We start from the raw sequence: 23,985 nt of genomic DNA on the forward strand, positions 1-23,985 counted from the left end.
GATGTAAAAACTTACATGGAACATGTAAAAACTACAGTGTTCCTGATTGTCGTTGCCGTTGTTACTAGTTATCTCAGCTTTGCAAATACCTGCACAATTCCAACGTCACTTGAATGCCTCAAAATGTACTACAGATTGTCAACAGTCACTGGTTTATAATTTTCTTGAAATAATGTTACCTTATTAGCTTGATTCTTGTGTCCTTTTTGATGTTATCAATCCAAATACTGACAGAAATTGCTAATTTTTCTTCAGTGCTCTTTTGACAACATTGGAAATTTTTGAATTTGTGTCAAAGAAATCCACACTTCTGTTTTGGTTTTTTTTGTCAGGATATGGTGCAAAATACATTGCTGGGTAATATCCTCCATATTCTTTGGTTGAAAAAGATTCAACCTCAGTAACAGCGAGACACTCTATATTCTCCCCAAGCTTATCTGTTAACATTAAATAAGTTGTCTTGGTATAAGCAACATTCTAGTTCAAGTTCTTTAATCTCCCTTCTCTGTGTGACTCTCTTCTACATAATAAGCGTGGCTCAGCACATAGTGTCCCAGTTTTCCTCTGCTGGTGTGGTAAAGAGATAAAATTTACATTATTCTCACCTGAGAATGTGATGTTAAATCCCTCGTATGAAACAGAGAAGTCAGAGAGAAAGCGGATCTGCGCGGTGTAGTTCCCGAACAGGCCCGCGCTTAAAGGAGGAGGCAAGGTGGACCCGGTCAGTCTCCAGAGGGGCTGAGAGAAACTTCCGTTCTCGGTCACCAGCAAATGGTCATGGGGACTCTCGAGGTGAAAGGTGTGGAAGGTGAACTGTACGCCTGATTCAAAGAAGAAGAAGAAGAAGAAGAAAAAAACATTAGATAAATATGTTTTCTTCATGTTCTCTGGGTTAAAGAAAAGTGAAATGTTAACTGAAACCGAAGAACATTTTCAGTTTTTCAAAATGTATTTTGGAATGAAATCCTACAAAGCATTTCATTGAATGAAATGCTCCTATATCTTCTTTGCCTGTTATTTATCAAACACATTCACACAAAGTGAGCATCTGCAAATGAGGCTGTGTCAAATTGATGTGAGAGCTTGGCCAAAGGGGACATGACTGGAGAGTCATCCCATGGCACCGTAGCCTCAGGCCAGCCTCTCAGCACTCTATTCTTACAAAGACAGCTTGTTCGGCAAAATAAAAAGGCCACTCGGTGGGGGGAAATGACACCATAAAGGAAGTTCAATTTGACTGCTGCATGTTTTGACATGGATTTCGTCTGCTAACCTTTTCCGTGGGAGGTCTCGATTGTCCATGTGCAGTTCAAGTTGTGTGGGTAGAAGTCAGGAAAGCCGGGAGAAAGGATGGTTCCGGTGTTGCCCTGGATATAACCGCCGCACAACGCTGACAACAGAGGCAGAGGGACACAGAGGGGGGGGGGAAAGTGAAGATGAGTTTCCTGAAAACACTCCCAAACTGCTGTTATTTACCCTCATGTAAAATGCATTTAAAAAGGACAATTCTCTTCAAGACAGAATAAAAGCAAAGAGAGCGGTATTTACAACTTTATTAGAAAGCACAAACATCAATACCGTTCTCAAGAGGCAAAAAAAAAAAAAAAGTGTATATGCGCAAGAAAAATACAATTCTTAAAGGGGATAGCGGCTGGGGAGGGGCATGTTACTGCTGCAGCCTCTAAAACATTTCTCAACAGATTAGTCCTTCCAAATGTAAAACAAGAGTCATTCAAAGAAACTTTCTCATCTTTTATAGATTTTCTAATGACTTGGTAATATTTAATTATATAAATCTGATGCAATAAGAAGCAAAAGCTGAAATCATGTTTCATTCATAAAAAGCTCAGAACAATGAATTCTGCTTTAATCCCCCCCATCATCATTTTGTGACCTGGGGGAAAGAAATCTGCCAGGCGACTCTTCGTTTCTAGGTCAATATTAAGGAGCGTACCATCACAGCTAGGTAGGGGGCGACTCCACTGGAAATTAGGTTCGCACTCTAAAGGCTCGGCGTCACTCAGGGTATAGCCGGCGTCGCAGCTAAATGTCACCAAACCTCCCACGTAGAAGTCGTTGCCGTGCCGCTGCCCGTTCACAGGGATGCCGGGATCCACGCAGTGGTCTGACTGCAGCTGCAGGGCTAGAAAAGGAGGGAGACGACAGATCAGACGATCAAAAACGGTCAAAATAAAAGCGGCATAATTTAAATTTAAATAGGCAATTGCAAATATTCTAATGAGGCTTAAAGAATTTTGCCTAAAATATGTCATGAGATGCTAAAATCCTTCCAAATAAATTATTCACATAAATACCCATTATTCCCCTCAGCAGACATGAACCAGTAAGCTCTCTCAAAGCTATTTCCCTCCTCTACCTTCTATACTCTCTGGTATGGCAAGGCTCATAGTAAATAATTGAAGCTGAACAGAGATTTACCCAAAGTGAAAGTTTAAAAGGTTACCTTGTGTGCCATACATGGAGGAACGAAAGTAAGATTGCCCAGAGGACTAAATTACATGATTAGCGAAGGCTGGTGTAAGGGTAAAAGGTGTAATTGCAGGAACGGGGTACAGCCTGTAACACACTCTTTAGTTAGACTTTGGCAGTGTGTGTGTGTGTGTGTCACAGTAGAAATTTCTGACAGAATCTTCGAAAACCATTTACATCTAAATTAGAGGTGTTTTGTTAAGAAGTGTTTTTTTAGGTGACAAAGTGAACAGAGAATTATTCTTGCACCCAAGACTAAGTAACATTAAAAATGCAAAAAAGGCCACTGCCTCTGATTTGGGCTTCCTGTAGGTATTTGATTCACTCAGGCTATGAAAGGAAAAAATTAAAATGAATCACATCCTGTTTTATCTGGATGTACATTGGACTTTGCAGCATCACGTGCGTTAGCCCTTACTCTCGTAACGTATGCGGAAGCCGATGTCAGAGTGACTCTTGTCGGTGGTAAAGAGGAGGTACAGGAAGTTTGAGGTGCTGATGAGGAACTGTGGAACCTGGGTGCCCTGGTAACTTCCAATTAGAGGTGAGGAGGGAAATCGGCCATCCCGCACCTCGAGAACATCATAGTTGACTTCAGTTCGAAACCTACAGGAAATAAAAGGAAGACAAAAGATTGTCGGTGTAAAAGAATCAGGCCAACAGAAGAGAGGAAATACGGCTATGTTTTTGATAATCTTCCTGTTGAAATGATGATTCAGTCCACTACATTATGAATACTCATTTCTTTGTATTTATAATGTAATACATTTCAAGTGTTTTGAAAAGGATTAGGCTCACAGCATCACAAATCATCCATAATGCTTAGCAGTGATCATCAGGTGTTTCTCTCTCTTCTGTCATGTTTGTGGTAAAAAAAAAAAAAACAACAAAAAAAACAAGGCAGTATGACTAAAGTACACAGTTCCAGTTAAAGTCCTGAAAGAAAAGAGTTTGTCTTTAGGTCATAATAAAAAAAATAACTCAATTTTTCTAAAAAGCACTTAAGATGGATGTTTGCAATTTACTTTCCATTTAACTCTCTTTTTGTGTGTGCGCGCGTGAGAGAGCGTGTGCAATTTCTGTTTTTGTTGCCGCAGCCACTTCATCTTCAAAGCCATGAATAAATAGCCTAGTTACAGAGCCATGTCATCTAAATGAAATGGTTTGTGATATTTTATTGATGTTACATAAAAATTAAAGAGCAACAAACATTTATGGAACATTCGTTATGAATACGGTTCTATCGCAGCAGGAGCATGGATAAGATGGGTTTGTAAGGATGAGTTTTACTTAAAACATTTAATGCAGCGTTTCATCCTACAACTGTCTGTCTGTGTGTCCTTTTACTTCAGAACAAATTGCCTCCTCTCCCACCTCTGTGGCCGCCGTGTGTGTATGAGTGGATTTTATATGACTGAGTGCAGATGGCTAGGGTTGGGAGGTCAGATTTATGGTCAAAGCATTTTTGAAAGAAGAGTATAAACAGCTTTGGCATACAGCCGTATGCTAAAGTGTGTCCCAAACAATGCTGATTACTAACAACTGCAATACACTGTGTTGTTTAGAATACTTTACAGTCTGTTTGCCTTTGCTAAATTTTTAATGACAACTATTTGTTGCTTATTCACTCATTGAAAACATAACGTGTATGTTTGCTTCGTAGGTATTTATGGCATCATAGCATTATAGGATTTTGCATTCTAAGCAAATTTTATAGTAATTCCTTTGAAGTTTAATGTTGGTCACAAAAAATATATATTTATTCAAGCTAAAGATCCTTCTGTCAGGATGAGTATATGTTTTTTCACCTGAAAAAATGTATTTTATGTCCTGCCTGATCACTGTGTGCAATCCAGCTGAAATAACTGTGATAACATAGAGTACATACTCTTTAAGACTGGAAACTCAGTTTAAATAACTTGACAGTTATTCAGAGCCTAAGCTACCTCTTTAGGCGTAGTTTATTTATTTAGTCTGTTTTTGTGCGCAAAGAAAGGTGCTTTTAATTGCTGAGGCATAAAAAGTAATTAAGTTAATCAAGTTAAGCTTTCCTATGAAATTAGAGTGCTCATTACCTTTAACAGTGACAAATTAACACATGGTAGGGTAACAAAAGCTGAGGCAATAAAGTGCAATTTCCTCTTTAAGCTAATTTAATAACAGGAAATTGTACATCCTACTTTCTAGGCCTTTGGCCTCATCTAGAATCCAGATTTGGACCGGTGTTGAAATTGAAATATTTAGAAAGTAAGCTTAATCCAGAGAGAGCACAGAAAACAACCACAGGATCCAAAATGGTTTTGGCCCATAAGTTTTGGTGTCAGACAGTGTAGAATAACAGATGTTCCTGGTTCACCTTCCTAGTGTTCAGGTCTGTTTTTGTGGGAAAAAAAAGAACCTGCTAAATATTAGCTAATTGTTTATAATCAGTGTTTGTATGCGTGTGCTAGATTTGTCACTTAAAGTCCACTAAAAGCAATAAAAGGAAAGAGTCGATAAAGAGACAAACACAAGGCAAGCTGCCGAAACCGAGAGGCTAAAAACAGAAACATCCCGGACTGTTTAGAGTGGATAAAACGTCGGGGAATAAAGCGGTTGCCATCTCGGTGACTCACTTGTCGAAGATGATCTTGATGGGATAGCCTGGAGGAGCCTCAATGATCCATTCACAGTTAAGGGCCTCCTTGTACAGTTCTGGCCAGCCAGGGGAGAGAATGATCCCACTGGGAGCCTTCAGATCTCCTCCACATGGGGCTAACAGCATGAGAAGAAGAAATGAAGAGAGAGAGGAAAAAAAAGACAGAGGCTGAATTATGCATGTCCGTCCCAGGTGATGAATGGCGAGGCCTATTGATGATTTCTCACATTAACCGGGGGCTCCGCCCATTTCCTTTACTGCCAGTCTATATTTGATGTAAACTGGTGATGGCTCATTTCAAGGTTAACCACGTCTCTTGCGAACATGTTTGCCACTCTCCATGTCTCTGTGTTTAAAAGCATGCGTTAGCTGTTCATGTTATGCGCATCACTCAAACTGCTCTCTTGATTTAAATGCCTTGTAAAATGTTTCACGCACGTTGATCTTTATCAGGAATAAAACCAGAGAACACAACATCCTTTCATGACTTGCAGAAAGTAAAAAAACCACTTCAGCACACAAGCCTCTTCATATTTCTCATCTTTGTTACAACTCAATTTACCAGGCATCGGCGGCACCGCCTGTTCTTAACTGGAACTCGCAGAAATGGTGGAGTTCCTGTTACAGTGCCAGCTCCCTGATCCCTCTCTAAAGTGGAATGATTTAATCAGTCGGCTCAACATACTGAAGGACATCTATGAAGCGCATTATGCTACAAAAGCAGGGGTGAGATAGACGGTCTCAAAGGAATATCAAGCTGCTGAGAAATGCAGAGGAGAGGGCATGCTTTAATACTTGATTTTCTTTTTGAATATTGCAGATAATGAACTTGATTAGCTCTCTTAGAATTTCTGTCATGTCTGCAATCACATTGATTTGTTGCAGATGTCCAAGAAACCTTGGTAAATGCTAAGCTTTATCTAATCTTTGCCAGCTATGCTGGTCTTTTCTGGTTTGCTGGAAATAGTTTATTGATTATGAAGCCACAGAGGGGTAAATTGAAAGCTCAGCAATCTGCATGTAAGCACAGCATGTCCGCTGATTCAGACGTTTGGGAGGAAAAAAAACCTCTGGATGAAGCTACATTTTAATATCACATGACTTTAGATGTACAGTTGTACATTTTTTTTGATCAACAAATTACTAAAGCTATTAAGCATTTAAAAGATGTTAAAGAGACTTTAACATTTTAGTCAGCAGACTAATTTACCGTTTTGTTTGTTATGCTGCATCAAAAGATATCCAGATCATGGACGAAAAGATCGCTTTGTGCCAGGAGGAGTTAAATTTGATGGCTCCTGCTGATTAGCTCATAAAATATGTAGTTATTTCTTGGCTCTCATCTCCTCAAGTAGCATCAACTCATACACTGAGGTTTATGCAAATTTTCCATTTCAAACTTCACACTTTTTCGCACTAAAATTTCTAGATTTTAACCCCTAAACTGTCACGATGACACTGGTGTCCTAATGAAACCATTGACTTACATGCAAACATTGTGAGGGTGATAGATAATGAACTAAAGACAGTTTGGTAATGTGATTACATAATATTTACCTTGTTGCAAATGTATAGTACATAATATCTAAATGGTTACAGTAGTTTACATTTATGTAGTGTGGCAAAGTGGCAAAGGGTCAATTAACAGCTTTGTTGTTTTTCTGGACAAAGTTCATCAATTATGTTCCAACGTCTGCTACACATAGACTTAGCAATTCTGGAATGGATTTTCCAACAATTAAAAGTGATTCCCAAACTTTTCAGGTTCTGACACACAAAAAACAAGACGCAATACCCAAAACATTCATTGAGCACTGAGAAAGGAAAGTGTGATACAAGGAAATTCCAACATGTCTGTCATTTTAATGCAGTAACCAGCATCTACTAACTACTATGTCTTTTTCGTACCAAGTCTTTTGGGAGTATGAAAAAAATTGCCGTCAGAATATAGGCCACCTTTCAAACGGTTAAACCAAAGATGATTATTATAGTAACAGCTATTTTGAATTGGCATTTAAACTCCCACCAAATTGCTGATTTACGTTGGCAGAATATTTTTTTTACTTTGTGATCAAAGAGCATGTAATCCGACGCTGGTTTCGCCTCACTTACCTTCACATCGGGGGACGGCGTTGTCCCATACGACGTTGCCATCCTTCAGAATGCAGGATATAGTCTGAGAGCCGTGGGTCTTAACAAAGCCCTCTTCACAAAGGAATGAGATGGAGCTGCCCAGCTGAAGACTCTCGCCAAAACGCTTTCCGTTAACTGGCACCCCTGGATCTGGGCATTCGTTGTGGCGAAAAGCTTTGGAAAATGCAAACAAGGAGGTGGTTAATTTGGAGGATCAACAAAGGTGTGAGGAGAGTGTTATTGCCTTTCACTGAATAAAGCATTTTAGCTCACAGCATTGACATAATTTCCTTAAAAAAATGATAAGAATTATTCAGATGAATGGTTTTGTCCATACACATGGAGGTCTTGATTGAAGAACTTAAATTTGGTGTGACTGTTTCCAGATGTCTTTGTTTTTATTCATTTTATTAATAACTCACCTGAAAAATATAGGGTCCGAGATAACACAAACAGTCATTTCTTGTTATTCACAACAAACTTGTTCATCATTATTTATAACATAATGTACAATGCATACCTTAATTTATGTTTACTTTTCTGTATCATGCAAAAAACTAGATGATTGCAGTAATATTCCTATATCTAAATTTTTTGTAAAGATGCAATTAAAGATCTTCCCCACTGACTAATAAAGATAAACATAAAATAAAAACAGGCAAAAACGGACACCTTCACCTATTTATTTATTTAGATTAGTATTATTTATTTGCAACATGTTCGATGGTCTCATTTTTCTGTGGGAGATCACAAGATATTGATGAAAGATTCTTGGCAAATTCTATTTTCAATTAACTATAGGCATTTTGCAATGTGAGCTTAAGATGAGAGTGAATTCATTTGTACTTAGTCATAAAGATTCACTGTGATGCCGTGATTCTAGGGGATGAGCAACCACATCGCCATGCAGATTACTTGCACCGGATGACACTGCTGAGATATTTGTAAAGTAAACAAAAGGGGACATTGTTGTCACACCTTTAGAACCCTATAAATCAGGCTTTTCAATAAAATTCAAGTGGGGACAAGATAGAAAGGCCACGGCAGCGCACGGCCCTCGAGGAAGACTCATAGCCCCGGAAAAAAGGAACGTAAACAAATGCATTACCTGTCCTGCTATCTCTCTCACTCAGTCTTGTATACACAGCAATTGGTGACACATGTAGGTGTTGATGAATCCCTCTTTGCTAGCCAATGGACCCAAACAGAGTGCCAGCTCCTCTTCATCAATCTCAAATATCTTATTTATTAGGGTGCCAGAAATTGCCTCAATACAGTTTGGCATGTCCTTAATTAACAAGAATGATGGAAGTTGTGTGCTCAGCCCAATGACCTCCTAAAAACTCCCTTGCAGTCAGATGACACTGTTCACAGGAATAGAGTGTCATCTTCAATTAACATCTCCTGACATTTTTCCACTATGCTACACTGACTCTTTTATTTTTATGACTCGATAAATCATTCATTAGCCACCAAGTGTTGTCATCATTATGTCTTTACAGGAATACCTGGATTTGGTTCAATCACAGAGCATGTCGGAGTCAGAGTTCAAAAGCATTCTTTCACACTGCAGTGCCTTAAAAAGAGTTGACCTGAAAATTTTCGTATTTTGTCATGATTTCACATGAAAATCTAAAAATTGTGGTGTGTATTTGTATCCAGCTCTGGGATTAATACTTTATGGAACCACCTTTTACTGCAATTACGGCTGCAAGTTTTTTTATATATATACTTTTGCCAGCTTTTCACAGCTAGAGAGGAAAATTGTTCCACTTTTCTTTCCAAAATAGCTCAAGCTCCATTATAATGGAAGTAGAGTGTCTCTGAAATTTAATTTTCAAGTCTGGCCACAGTTTCTGACACATGGATATGCACTGATCTAAATTATTCCATTGTAGGTTAACCTCCATCATCCCGTCTCACATGCTCTGAAAACGTCTAGCAGCTTGTCTTGGAAGATTGACCTATATTTTGAGATTTCTGTCCCTAGAACATACAGCTTCCTATCGACTAACACCAGCTTTCATATTGATACTAAATAGAGGCTTCCCCACAGCGTGATACTGGTACCACTAAGTTCCATAATAGGATGCTGTGTTCACAATAAGATATAGTGTTTGTTTTCAACCAGATATAGTATTTTGCTTGTAGGTCAAAGTTTTCTATTGCAGTCTCATCTTAGCAGAGGATCTTCTTCCATGTTTTTTGCCTACATGGCTTGTATTAACCTGCTAATAGGACATGACGGACTGCACCTGTGCCATACTCTGTTCATTTTCAGATGAAAGATTAATCGGTCCTCTGTGAGATGTCCAAAGCTAAAGCTAACCTGGGTTTAAGTTTCTTTGAAACTTTATACCTGATAGGTCTGGTTTGTTCTTTTGCTATACTGATAGTATCTGTTATCTGTACAACTGTATCTTCCTGAGCTTCAATTTGACCATAGTCCACTAAATTTATTGAGTCAGGTTTTAAAATGTAGATTGTAGATTGGTTAGAAACAAAACCCAAAAGAGCAAGGTTAGAGACCAGCCCTCATTTAGTCTTAATGAGGGGGTGGGAGGGAACAGAACATGTAAAAACCTGAATGTCATCATGGGCTTAGATCTTAAGTTAAAAAAAACAACATAAAATCTTAATTTTAAATCATAGTAGTACACCCTAAAACATTGCCAGAACAAATGATTTTCTATCAAAACAGAGCAAAAAAAGCCTATGCACGTTTTATTTTAGAAAAATCTGATACAAGTCTGTGTGTCCATACAGGTCTCTGTAAATAAATCAATCAGACAGCTGCAGCTCATCTAAAATAAACCTGCCAGAGTCCCAAGCAACACCAGAAAATAGATCACACCATACCAGTCCCTAAATACCTACATTGGCTCCCTCTGTGAAAGCGTGGATTTTCAAATTGTCTTGACTGTTTATGACATGGAATCGTCTTGGCCTGAATTCATTTTGGAGATGGTGGTCAGGTGTGATACATATGGACTCCTGAGGTCATCAGAGACCGCTTTACTCTGTTTTCCCAGGGTAAAGACTAAGCAAGCACAGGCAGCAATTTGTCTCAATACTTGTTCTCTAAAAGATCTCTCAGGCAAAGAACTACTGTCTTCTCAACATTACTTACATGAAACCCTATTTACTCATTTCTAAAGACTAGTGGTTTTATTAGGATGCAATAAAGAAAAGAGGATGAATACTAAAGCATACTGCTTTTTTAATTTTTGGTTTTTATTATTTTGAAACTTGTTTTTTTTTTTCCTACAACTACAGTGCTCTACTTCTTTGTTTTGGTGAGTGACATATAATCTGTGCTTGTGACATTCCAAAACATTTCAAGGTCTAAAGAGTTTATAAGGTGCTGTATTAAACAAGTGTTACCTTGAATACAGCCAAGAATCAGTAGTTTACAAAGTAGTGTTGTCTGCTAGATTAATATTTATTTGAGATGTTGGCAAATTCAAAATTCAGGCTCACTGCACAATAGTGCATAAACAACAAATATTATAATCCTGCTGCCAAAATCCTCACGGTGAAGTATATCCATGAAATGGGTTTACCAGCATGCACCCTGTGTTTACGGTCTGACAATAAAAAGCATGTTGAATTACCTCCAAAGTTGGCAGTTAACAAAAATGGATTATTACAAGCACTGCCACAATGTGTCAGGTAAGGATATTATACTTCATTTAATTTTTGTTTTTTATGTTTTGTGTTTGCTGAGATGTGTTTTTGTCTATTGTTTATTGTGGGACTTTATAAAGAGCCTGTTTTTGATGCGGAAACAGATTATTCAGTCTGCAAGAAACGGCACGGCGATATGTGGGATGATTTATAACACCAATTACAGGCTTAGGCACAAATACAGACACATAAATGTACACCATCCGTGTCAAATGTTGAGATTTATTTTTCTCTTCTGTTAGGAAAGACTTACTTGTAAAAGTGATATTGAAGCCTCTGTCCGTGTATGTATGGTCTGTCAGAAATTCAAGTCGGGCCACGTGACCGCTCGTTGTTATGGGGGGAGGCAGAGCGTCTCCAGAGAAGGTGCCCAGAATGGGAGATTCAGCCTGGAAAAGAAAAGATGTTCTGATGAGACCAAAGATTTCCAGTTTGTAGAGAGGAGGGGGGGGAAAGAAAATATTGCACAAGTTTAAACATTCAGTCAAAACAGCAGGCTTGTAGTTATAATTGCACAGTGTGATTTTCCTAAAGACATTGACACATCTACAGATCAACACGAGAAGTGAAGCCAAGAGCTATTAAAAGAAAGCGAGGAAATTAAGACGTAATTGAGCAGAACCTTTCCGCCGTCCTTAATGGAAAGGAAGTCAAACTGTTTCTCCATGCTAAGGTCGTTGAAGGCCAGGTTGATTCTGCTCTCGGGGTTGGTGATGATGAGCCACACACAGTGCATGTTGTTCCCATATTCCTGAGGGTAGTTGGGAGACAGCAGGACTCCGGATGGAGTAGTAAAGTTGAAGAAGCAGGAAACTGAAAGAAGTAAAGAGAGACACAAACAAAAGAAGACATGAAACACAATAACTAAGGAGATGGGAGGAATATATTGGATGTGTTCAAATTACTTTCTTTGATTACATGACAATAGAAAATGAACAATTTTAATGAATTTTTAGAAATGTATTTGATACAGAAAAAAACATACTTAAGACACCTCATAATTTAGAGAAGAAAATTAATTTTAAGCCTCATGACAATTATTAAAGATTTCTCGCTCACATACACAGTGAGAGCAACATCAATCTAATACATCTTCCGAGTATAAAACAAACAAAAACAGACAGAAAAAAAAAAAGAAGCAATTTTTCATCTTGCCGGCTAAGGCATTTCAGCCAGAGCTGGTATGGATTGTGTACACTTATGGGAAAGGCTTTATGTAACCCAACAATAAGTGGAATCTTCCCTGTCTACCAAATGGGAAGATTATTACTTGATCCCAGCAAAGTCCAGACAATGCCCTTTAATGGCAACAGCTCAATATCATGTTGCATGTCAGCGGCCTGAGTGAGACAGTCTGAACAGAGCGCTGACATGTCCACGTGGCATCTACACCTGCTGGAGATCAAGAAGATTTTTAGTATTTTTTTAAAGCTAATTTTTAAACCACAGTGTCTAAAAAGCATTTCCACCACTTACAAATTTTATTAACATTTTATTGAAATTGCCCAGCTTATTATTTTATATTAATAATGATAGATCATCAATTATTTTAAACCATATAATTTCCACTTTGAATTTGTCTCACACTAAATATCAATATAATTCAATATAATTGTTATATAAACAATATATATATTGTTTATATAAATTAATTTCATGAACTTGGCAATTTGTTAGTTAAATGTTAACTAAATAGTCCTTGTATTAAGCCAAATTAAATTTGCAGCAAAAAAATAAGTTATTCAGCTCAATGATATTTATCAAAGTTTTTGCCCATTTTATTGTTGTTTAAAAAATAAAACAGGGAACATTATCTACATGGTCAGCTCTCTCTTCCTGCACCCCTTATCATTTACCTCTCATTTTCTGTGTTTGTCGTTTATTGAGTTAATTAGCTAAAACTCCCTCCCCATTGTTTCTAAATCCACAGTCTCTGCAAGACAAACTGTGAGGATAATCTCATTCTTTATTATGCAGCTGCCCCCTGTACTTATCTGCACGGTATTTATTCACCCACATCAGCAGTTTATAAATTCACAAATAAGGACCGTCAAATCTGACGTAAAAATAACTTACAAACACAGCTGGGTTTCTTGGCGGACCACTGATTGTTCTTCTGACAGGTGATGTTCTTCTTTCCCACGAGCTCGAAGGCAGGCAGACACTCAAAGTACAACCTGTCCCCGTGACGAAAACCTGTCCCTTCCCGTTTGCCATAGGCTGGAATTCCAGGATCCCCGCAACTGCCTTGGTCGATCTCTGTAGAGGGAGGTGCGCACAAATTAAAGCAAAGTTAAAGTACAGTTGAAGTAAATATTGTTATATATAAATAAAAACTCTCTTCAAGTAACTTGAATTTTATTGTCAACGTCTAAGCATCTCTCCGTCTCATCTGACTGCAACTGTATCCATTCGATTACTGAGTGATGAATGTTCTCGCCTCTGTTGGGAAGTTGACGTGAGCACTTTCTGACTAGCGCACAAACACATCCGCACCTCTTTGCACACACCTCTTTGCAAATTTCATTATCACAATAATGCATCGACCCTTCTTTCACTCGCAAGCTCTCTCGACTCTCCCGTAGTTGAAGATTGCAAAAAGAATTGCTGAGGCGTCCTATTTAGGCGTCTGAACAGAGAGTGAATAAGCTCATCCATCCAGGTAAAAAGATGGCAGGGCATTATATGATTTTGAGCGGCACAAGGGGTAATTCTTGCTATAGATCCATACTTAGGCCTAATGATGATCACAATTTAGAACACGTTTTGTTTGGTGCTGTTTTCAGGCATAGCTGTCCTTAGATGGCCTCATTTCAGGGACAGCACAGTGGTTTTTACATGGATCGAGGATAAGGGTGAATTGTGGGTGATCCTCAGGGAAGATGTAAGGTCTGACAAGAAAATACACCTCAAACAAAGCTACAAGTATATGATACATTAGTACACACAGATAGAAAAAAGTCACACACAGAGGCACTCTAGCACAAAGACGATGTATATTTACCATATAAACCTCCTACAACTGAAACGCCAGGTAAGGTCAAGCTATTAAACATGAGCCTTTTGAAGTCTGTGAGCACATATGAGTGAGACATTTTCCATGACCTATGGTGCTTTAGTGTGTGTGTGTGTGTGTAGTATATGACAAAACAGAGAATTAAACAGCACTCAAAAGTTATGAAAAGGGTAAATATATATATATATATAAAAATTCTTATCTGTTGAATCAGCTACTACACTGCAATCTCCAAAGGCCATACGGAACAATGGAACTCTGCTAGTCAAGGTTTATGGTATGGCCCAGAAACACAGGCAACAACTTAACACGCTTTAAACAACAACACATCAACCTTGTTTCAGTAAGAGTTGCAGACCTTAGAACAGCTTCCCATTTTAAATAAAAAGCTGCTCAGGAGTCAGGATCACACTCCTGCTCTACAAATTAATGAGCTTTTAAAGTAGATTTCTTTAAACGGGCTTTCTGCTCCGATAAAGTGTGTCTTGTTTTTCTATTTTTACATTTTCTATTTTCTATTACTTATTGGCTTTAAAAACTATTTTCTTTTATTAGCTTCTAATGTTTTACTGTTGACATTTTAAAGGCATTCTGCTAGATTTATTCATAATTTGTTTATAAACATACTTCAGTTTGAGGTGGTTTTTAAATGTAGCTCTACTAATGAATAAATTAAGTGAAAAATGAGCACATAATCAAGCCCACGAAAAATATTAGGACTAAATCCATCAACCAACAGATCATTTTAAAGTCTACTCCTGTTTCAATCAGCTGTAACAAATATAAAGTCAACACGCACTATTTAAAAGGCTGTCAGTAGTCTAAATGCTAATACAGGAGCTAGTGTTATGAATAAAATATTTGACCAGATGCATAACATAATATCAATATACAGTAGATGGTGTTTAGTTAAAAACATATAAAGGACAAAATGATTTTTCCCTAATGTCATACACTTTTCTGAAGTACATGAATTTGCTTTAAGGTATAAATACATGCCGCTGATTCATGCCACTCCATCATAAACTTTTGAAGTGGCTGACTCACCTAGAGACCTGCTTACTTGCATTAATGCCTAATCATGTTTGTAAGCCTTACATTCTCAAAAGGAAGGCCAGCGCTGAAGGTGTGTGACCTACACTAAAATATGTGCACTGATTTGACTGTATTTGCAACTAAACCTGATGATCAGGCTTAAAAATACAAGTAATTGAAAATGCTAATTAGATTTCGGTTGCTCCTATCGAGGAGGTGAAGTGTTCCAGAGTGTTTCTTCCCCCTTCATTAGGTAGAACTCATTGTTTTAATTACACTTTTTTTCAATATGCTGCTCCACTTTCCCTGTTGTTTTTACTGATAATATACAAACATTTGGACTGGAGGAAAAGGCTTGATGCACTTTAGATAGAACGACGGATGTACGCAAAAACAAACACTGGTTATAAAAGAAAACATAAGCTTATACACATCTGCTTATATATTAAATTATATTATATTATGCAGCCAAGACACATAATAGAAATTATAATTAAAAACACTGGAATTAAGCACTGGGGCAAAAAAAACATCAGTACTAATGAATTAAAGGTCATCTGATTGTGTTTGAGCTCATTAAGGTTCAATGCATGAAACTTGATGCTAGCAATGAATAAAAATCAGTTTATAACTTATTATTGCCAAAGAGTGTTAAACCCAACAGAGATTTTCTGTCAGGTTTTTAAGAGATCACTTGGACCTGTGTTACGTTTGAAGTCCTCATAAGCCATCATTATATTCTATGAATGTGGCAAATGGAGATCAAAGGCCTTTAATTACCACAATCTTTTGTTATTATGCTAAAAGGCTTCAAAAGCCAATGTCTCTCTCTGTTCAATAAGTTTTGGGACCTAAACTCAATCAAGCTTGTTAAATTGAAAGAAAGGCAAAACAGGCTTTAGTTATGCAGATTAACTCAGCTTTCTCTGTCCATGAAAAACAGCTAAAGTATGAGAAAGAAAAATAGGTATAGACAATAACCTCTTTCAGAAAACAGTTCCTTCAAATAGCTGCAAAGTCGAGCCCTATTTAAACTACTTCTCAGTATTTGCAAATCTCCAGCGGAGCTGGTTAGGTATCCCACGGATGGTTTCATAAAATAGCATAAGAACTCAAACAAAGTCCGTACACAGCATATTTATACATTTATTATATGTAAAAAGTATGGCAGATATTTTCTTTTCTGAGAGTTACTGGACATTGGATGATGTGTCTGATGTCTATCGAAACACATTCTCTATTTTTCCTCATCACAAAACCCAACACCAATAGTGTTTGGCCTTTAATGTCTGTCACGTGGCACCCTCTGTAGTTTTGTTCTCCTTTGAAGCATCACAGTTGCTGAATAAGCCCTCAGCTAAAGTCTTCTAATCGAAACACTGGGCTGTTCTAGGTATTGACGAGAACTGAAACTTAAAAACTATTCTGAAGAAATACTGGCACATCGAATAAGTCTTAAAATTAATCTGAACACATTTTTATTATTTGGTGTTACTAATCAATCTTACTTATATCCATTCTTACCCTCAAAAGTGACTTTAAATCCAAGGGAGCCACTGGTGTCATCTGTTTTGAAGTTCAGCCACATCTGGTGACTGGTGCTCACCACCAGGTCTGGCGTTGTCGTACCAGACAAGCTGCGAAATGATTAACACAAATTTTGTTTGGTTAGGTCAAATACACAGTTTTAGATGGAATAATACATCAGATGTGTCTGTCTTTAGTGAAAGTTATCCATCCATTCATCGTCTATACCTGTTTACCGTCACAGAGCAACACAAGGGCAGGATAACTTTGCACATATACATTCATATCCAAAAACTATTGAGAGAGACCAATTAATCTAACAAGTGATTTTTTAAATTTATTTTTTAGAGAAAACCAACTCATGCAAAGTGGGGAACATGCAAACTCCAATTAGAAGGGCCCCAGGCTGGGATTTGAACCCACGACTCTCTTGCTTCAAGGCAACAGTGCTATCAACTGCTCCACCGTGCAAGCTGCAGACTGCATGGAGGAATGGTGATTTTATTACTAAATTGTTGTCACGTTAATAGCTCAAGGACTTAGTGTTTCTGTATCCTTTCAACTACCAAAGGGAAATATTAAAGCCTGGGTTACATACAAAACTACTGAACTCTAAAGCTCCTATGAGAAACTCCAACCTGAGAAATTTCAAAGCCTTCATGCAAATCAGCTGGGGAGCAGTGGAAAATGAAGGCAAGATCAGTCAATGTCACAGTAGTAATTTAATCCTATTTGAATAGTAATTTCACCCAACTCTAATTAGGAAGCGTATAGCTGCAGAGTAAGTGATTAACGGCTCTAATTTTAATGGTGGAATACAGAGAATAGAGAAATGAGTGGTTGTGTCTGGCAAAGTTGTTTTTATGTGTCATTTTTATCCTTTTAAAACATTATATTTTGAGGGGGGAGGGATTGTCAGCATTGTGTGTGGAGCTGGAATCAAATATTTAGTTGCTCCTTTTGCTTTTTCGGTTTTATATTTCAGGAACTAAAAGCGGAATGGAATATCTGTTCATGTTGCATGACTTGACCCATAAAACTGAATAGAGATTAAAAAAAATCTAATTCTGCTAATACTGCTTCCTTTGCTACTTTCATAAATCTAAAACTGTCTGAACTAATTTTATACAATACAGTCCACTATTCTTAATTTTGACCTATTTAAAGGGACAGTTTGGATTATCTCAGGTGAGATTCTGTGAGACTGTGTGTAAAAATCTCATATCCATGATGAGTTTGCAAAAAAACCCGAAAAAAATCTTCAAATAATTTGGAGGCTAAAAACAGTTAGTAACATTTTACTTGCGTGCAAAGATGACTAATCCACTAACTAGGCCTTCATACTCAGAAGAGGTTGATGGAATGAGCAAAAATCTTCACAAGAACTGATTTCTATCCTTGCTTTTTTTGCTTAACTGTTTGCCAGCCTAGAGAAAAATATTAAACTGCAGAAGCCGTTCACACATCTGCAACATTTATTGACTTTCCTGCTCACTTCTAACAGTCAGGCAGCCTCAAATATAAACTGATCTATAAAAACTTTATTAAGGTGGTAAATTTCTGCACAATTAATAATAACATCCTGTGAATAGAGCATCTGCTAGTGTGAATGCCACACCACTTTACTGTTGCACTGTTTTTCAGTACTGGAAAGAGTTCTGATTGACAATGTACTGCAGCATTTATTTTTAATACCCTACTGCACCAGGTGCTGATGAAATAAAAGAGAAACTGTGCCAATGAGAGATGAGTGCTAGGGGCAAAGGAAAAAAGTGGGCTCTTGCTGGGCATGAGGAGGCAGAGAGGAAAACTAATAGCAAGTGCTACAACACAGAACAAAGATGAAGAGAGGAAAGCATGAACAGTGTCGAAAGACATCTGGCAGAACAGAAATGACTAGTGTCCCAAAGAGCAAAAATGAAAACAGGGAAAAATTCAAGGCAAGAAAGATGAAGGTCAAAAAAGGAGGCACTCACACATGGAAAATGGTCTTCTGGTCCCCCACGAGCTCGCCGTCTCCCACCGTCAAGGTGTCGTAACCTCTCTCCAGGTCAAAATCCTCAAATGTCAGCTTGATCACCTAGACAACAGCAGAGATATCGCCCAGAGAGGCATAACTGACAGATGCTTGAATGATCTCGAGATCAGGCGCAGAGAAGAGACCTCCTTCCATCTGTGATTCCCGATGCCCCCGTCCATCAATCCATCATTCAAGAGTCTCATTTGAATATTTTTCAGACACATTTCAGTGGACACCTATGATGCAGCTGCGCAACCTGCATATAAAGTTCTACTTTGCCTTACAAATTTTCCTTCTTTTTTGGACAATTTCTATGAACGTTTTTCTAACATATGGCCCTTGTATGGTATGCTTTCCTACATATCATTTCCTATGTTTCCCTCATTAATCCTCACCCACTAATCAAACATCTGATGTCTTATCAGATGAGACGTGTTTTGAATCATCTCATCACCTTCCAAATTTAAAGCAGGAAGAAGTCAATCAGTTTTAGGGCCCATTTTACCAGACGTAAAATGACTTACAGCAACCATTTTCTGATTGAATGCACACTTTGTAGAAGATTTCCTACATATAAGGTAGACATAACCACTGAACATCTCTTCAAAAACGTCAAGTTTTTTTTTGTTAATCACATAAAATCTCAGTAAAATACAGACATGCCGTGCACTGGGTGTGAATCTTTTGCAAGACACTGAACATTTTATTACAAGATACAAAAACAGAAATATTTTTATATTATGCGGTCAATATTGAAGCATAAAAAACCAACTTAGTCCTAAAATGCATCTCTGATAAGCACGGATGAACACATTAATTAACCAACAAAGAAAACCAGTGATGACAAACAGAATAGCAGCGCTGATAGGTACGATATCACCAAAAAACAGAACAATATTTTGTCCCTTAGCCTAAATTGGGTGCCACTGATTTCTGACAAACTCCTAATATTTTCAGAAGGCTGAGAGAGCAAGGACTAATGAAAAAGCTTATATAAATGCAAATTGCATTCTGTACTATGTTAAACCTTGTGCCTAATGAAAATTGCCAAGGTGGAGAGAAAAGATTGATGATGTGTTCCAAAATAGGTCAGATCGCTCGATAAATAGAGTTTTATACTACAAACTCTTCTCCAATCTGTCAGCCAACAAGTTAAGTTAAGGGGAGAGAAAATAGCATAGGGGGCTGGGGGGGACAAACAACAACAACAACAAAAAAATCTTTGCAACCACAACATGAGTCTGTTACGGGAAATACCTCTATGCAGTTGAAAGGGATCAATAAAAAGCTTAAATTTGAAATACTGTTTACTGGTGTATGTTTTTTATTCCGTGAACCTCTATGCTGTCAAGACAAATCCTTGAGAGTATCACTCAACAAAAACACCAAATATTACAAAAACACAGTCTCTTTTAAAAGTATTCATACCCCTTCAACTTTTACACATTTCACCACTTTAAAACTACAAGCTCTAGTGTGTTTAATTGGGATTTAATGCGACAGTTCAGCATAAAGTAGTGAAAACGTTTCAAGTGAAAGGAAATATCCTACCACAGATTCTTAAAAAGATTTAGGTCTGACAAATGAATGTGATTTAAATGTTGAATCTATAAAGGGTGAGCAAAATACACTTGTCAGATTTTTGGGTGTACAGTATTTTGAAAAAAACATTTTCTTTTTCTTCCAATTTATAATTTTGCACTGTTGGTTTAACACATACAATTTCAATAAATATACCATTATGGGGTACGAATATTTTTGGTAGGTTCTGTAAAGTCCAAAGAGGACAGTGTTAATGCAGATACTAGCTGTTCAAAAATCCTAACAAAATATTCTTAGAGCTGAACTGCTTGAAGCCAAACAACCTTTGACAATTTTACTGTAAATTTAGATTCATACTGGATTAATGCTTTGATACCAATATAATAACTTCATATTAGTAGTTCGCTAAAGAACAAGTCTCTGAAACTTTGTTTTCTTTCCTAAAGGCAGTGTACTTTACATTGCAGAAAATCTTCACTGGTACACTTGTCATTTAATTTGTTTTGGAATAGAAAGCCAGAGTCCTTGATATTGATGCTTTAATACCTGAAAGACTTCAAAAATAAACTTTCTGTATCTTCAATAATACTGACCACAGCCCACATTTGTCACGGTGTCTTGAAACTGAATTTAGGCCTAGAGGAATCATTGTCATGTCCTATTCTACTCCCTCTGCAGTACCTCAACTAACACCTCCTCTGGCTGTGTCTGTGGAGATGGACAGAAATAGAAGCTCATTACATCTGTAAACAGAAAGAACAGCCTCGTTCCATCTTCATCTGAACCAAACAAAGCAAGATGCTGCCTAAAATTCCAGGTTGTGTTTCCGGGTGCAGCCTGCTGGGTATACAGAGTGCGTTTCTATAGTTGCAAACAAAGGTTAGGCATCGGTGGACATATATTGTTTCTGACTTGCATTCCTGCTTTATCTCTGTTCACAAAGCCGCTTTCACTCGTTGCAGCGAAAAAGAAAAAAAAAGTGATTTGTACAACTACATTGCTCGGTTTTAGAGAGGGGCATTTGGCAGAAGAGTAGCTGAATGGCCTTGAACACAACTCCAAAGTCAATGGTCTAAACAGAGGGACTGCGAGACTTTCATGTTCTCCTCTAAGCATGCTCTTAAAACCATTATTCTGCTGTCCAATTCACCCTCTTTGTGCCACCACAGGTAATTCTAACAACGTGCTCATGGCTTTTGTTGGAGCACATCCAGTCATTTTCTCTCCTTTAATTTCTTCGTCTCTTACGCTTCAGTCTATCACTTGGCGTGCTGAAAAGCCCCCAAAAGGTCCTGTAGCGATTGTCAAAACCCCAAAAGGGGTCTTGCGTGGCAGAATGCTGCGTCCCCTTCTCAAACAGGTAAGCTGAATTACACAGCTTCACACACGTTAACATTTTCACAGAAAACAACCTAAAGTCAATTGAAAATCCAAAACGGTTTCAACTCGGATCTCATGTTGAGTGAGAATTACCTTAGACATGTCAGTTGCTGTGATGATCCAAGTGCAGTTGGCATTGTTATCGTACTGAACGGGATAATTAGGAGATGTGATGACACCACTGGGTCCTTTTAGCTGACCGCCGCACATTGGCGCTACAAGACAACAGAAACAAAGAGGCAAATGTTTTGTTAAAGACCAATTCAGACACACAATATAATCACAGAAATTGTAGTGTTTTATATTGTCATTGCCCAAACTGACAAAAACGTCAATCATTCTTCTTCTTCTATAGACAGACTGCATATCTGCAAGTCTTGTGTAGGACTGGACTGCATGTTTATCTTTAAGACATTACTGATTGCATTTTCTAGAGGATCTACTTTCACCGCTGTATTAAAAAAAAAATTAATCACCAAAGTTGCTCTAGCTCTTACACTGTGTAACTGATTATGTCTATTTACATGCACATTCAATAAATTGGATTATGCATTTCAATGAGACTTGTCTGTCAGTTTAAAAAACCTTTTGAAAGTAACCTTGAACCAGGTGCTAGGACATACTTTTATTAAGACCACATTTCTGTATTAAAAGTCACGCTTTTGCTGGACTAATTTTATTTTATCTGTAATTGCATTGCTGTTAAGTTGTCATAATTAACTGAAGTAAAGGCTTGAAGATGCAATCATTTCTAAAATTGGTTTCACTAAGTGAATTGAGTTACTGCAATAAATGAACTTTTCAATTATATTCATTGATAAACAATGCTTTTTTTAGTAATAAAATTATCTATTTTATTATGATGTTTCAAAGATAGCACTAACCATTCATTGGTTAGTGATGTAACCAATGAATGTTTGACTGTTGTCTTCCCCTTTACTGCACCGGCTTCATTTTCTTTCTTTCCCTTTTTTCAAAGTAACAATAAGTTAAGTTTATTTGTACAGCACATTTCAGCAACAAGGCAGAAATAAGTGCTTTATGTCAACAAAAACATAAAAGTACAAAGTCTTTGAAATACACCATGCAGTCCCAACTATGGAAACCAGAAACAAACATTACAATAGACGACAAAACTCCCTTAACTTGCTATGCAATTATTGATGTCTGTCGGATCTGTCTGATGTATTTCTGTTGCAGCATCAAGTCAAACATTATGCACAGTTTGATAGAAGTCATTTTCAACTTGAGCTTCACATTCCTCCTGTAAGGTTTTTGAAATAAGATTGTCTGTTGACCTTTGGCTTTACAATTTACTGGGGTTCTTTCTAGAGAACACTAAAATAAGTACGTAACAATGGGAATAAACAGTAGAAGTAATCATAATGCAGAATCTAAAAAGTATTTAAATCTATTCAATATCTCTTTCACATTTTCTTATGTTGTAGCCAGAAATTCCAATATACACTGCCTGGCCAAAAAAAAAAGTCGCCACCAAAAAATGGTCACACTCTCTAATATTTTGTTGGACCGCCTTTAGCTTTGATTACAGCCAGCATTCGCTGTGGCATTGTTTCAATAAGCTTCTGCAGTGTCACAAGATTTATTTCCATCCAATGTTGCATTAATCTTTCACCAAGATCTTGTATTGATGATGGGAGAGTCTGACCACTGCGCAAAGCCTTCTCCAGCACATCCCAAAGATTCTCAATGGGGTTAAGGTCTGGACTCTGTGGTGGCCAATCCATGTGTGAAAAAGATGTCTCATGCTCCCTGAACCACTCTTTCACAATGTGAGCCCGATGAATCCTGGCATTGTCATCTTGGAATATGCCCGTTCCATTTGGGAAGACAAAATCCATTGATGGAATAACCTGGTCATTCAGTATATTCAGGTAGTCAGCTGACCTCATTCTTTGGGCACACAATGTTGCTGAACCTAGACCTGACCAACTGCAGCAACCCCAGATCATAGCACTGCCCCCACAGGCTTGTACAGTAGGCACTAGGCATGATGGGTGCATCACTTCACCTGCCTCTCTTCTTACCCTGATGCACCCATCACTCTGGAACAGGGTAAATCTGGACTCATCAGACCACATGACCCTCTTCCATTCCTCCAGAGTCCAATCTTTATGCTCCCTAGCAAACTGAAGCCTTTTTTTCTGGTTAGCCTTACTGATTAGAGGTTTTCTTACAGCTACACAGCTGTTCAATCCCAACCCCTTGAGTTCCCTTCGCATTGTGCGTGTGGAAATGCGTTTGCGTTCACAATTAAACATACTCCTGAGTTCTGATGTTGTTTTTCTTCGATTTGATTTGACCAAACGTTTAAGTAATCGCCCATCACGATCATTCAGGATTTTTTTCCGACCACATTTCTTCCTGGAAGACGATGGTTCCCCACCATCCTTCCAGTTTTTAATGATGCGTTGGACAGTTCTTAACCCAATTCTAGTAGTTCCTGCAATCTCCTTAGATGTTTTCTCTGCTTGATGCATGCCAATGATTTGACCC

At 37.8% G+C, this 23,985-nt stretch overlaps 1 protein-coding gene across 1 annotated transcript in view; it reads right to left on the reverse strand.

Moving 5' to 3' along the window:
- Positions 1 to 23,985, reverse strand: part of csmd2 (CUB and Sushi multiple domains 2) — a 253,349-nt gene that overhangs the window by 91,015 nt on the left and 138,349 nt on the right. The window contains exons 10-21 of the mRNA XM_032580630.1: positions 21,562 to 21,683; positions 18,503 to 18,606; positions 16,524 to 16,636; positions 13,025 to 13,207; positions 11,571 to 11,761; positions 11,202 to 11,337; positions 7,241 to 7,435; positions 5,106 to 5,244; positions 2,909 to 3,096; positions 1,955 to 2,143; positions 1,274 to 1,390; positions 606 to 821 (exon numbers count right to left, since the gene is read on the reverse strand). Of these exons, the coding sequence (XP_032436521.1) occupies positions 606 to 821; positions 1,274 to 1,390; positions 1,955 to 2,143; positions 2,909 to 3,096; positions 5,106 to 5,244; positions 7,241 to 7,435; positions 11,202 to 11,337; positions 11,571 to 11,761; positions 13,025 to 13,207; positions 16,524 to 16,636; positions 18,503 to 18,606; positions 21,562 to 21,683 (1,893 nt within the window). The remainder of the gene's footprint in view (positions 1 to 605; positions 822 to 1,273; positions 1,391 to 1,954; positions 2,144 to 2,908; positions 3,097 to 5,105; positions 5,245 to 7,240; positions 7,436 to 11,201; positions 11,338 to 11,570; positions 11,762 to 13,024; positions 13,208 to 16,523; positions 16,637 to 18,502; positions 18,607 to 21,561; positions 21,684 to 23,985) is intronic.

Source organism: Xiphophorus hellerii, chromosome 13, assembly GCF_003331165.1.
Source record: "Xiphophorus hellerii strain 12219 chromosome 13, Xiphophorus_hellerii-4.1, whole genome shotgun sequence".
NCBI lineage: Eukaryota > Metazoa > Chordata > Actinopteri > Cyprinodontiformes > Poeciliidae > Xiphophorus > Xiphophorus hellerii.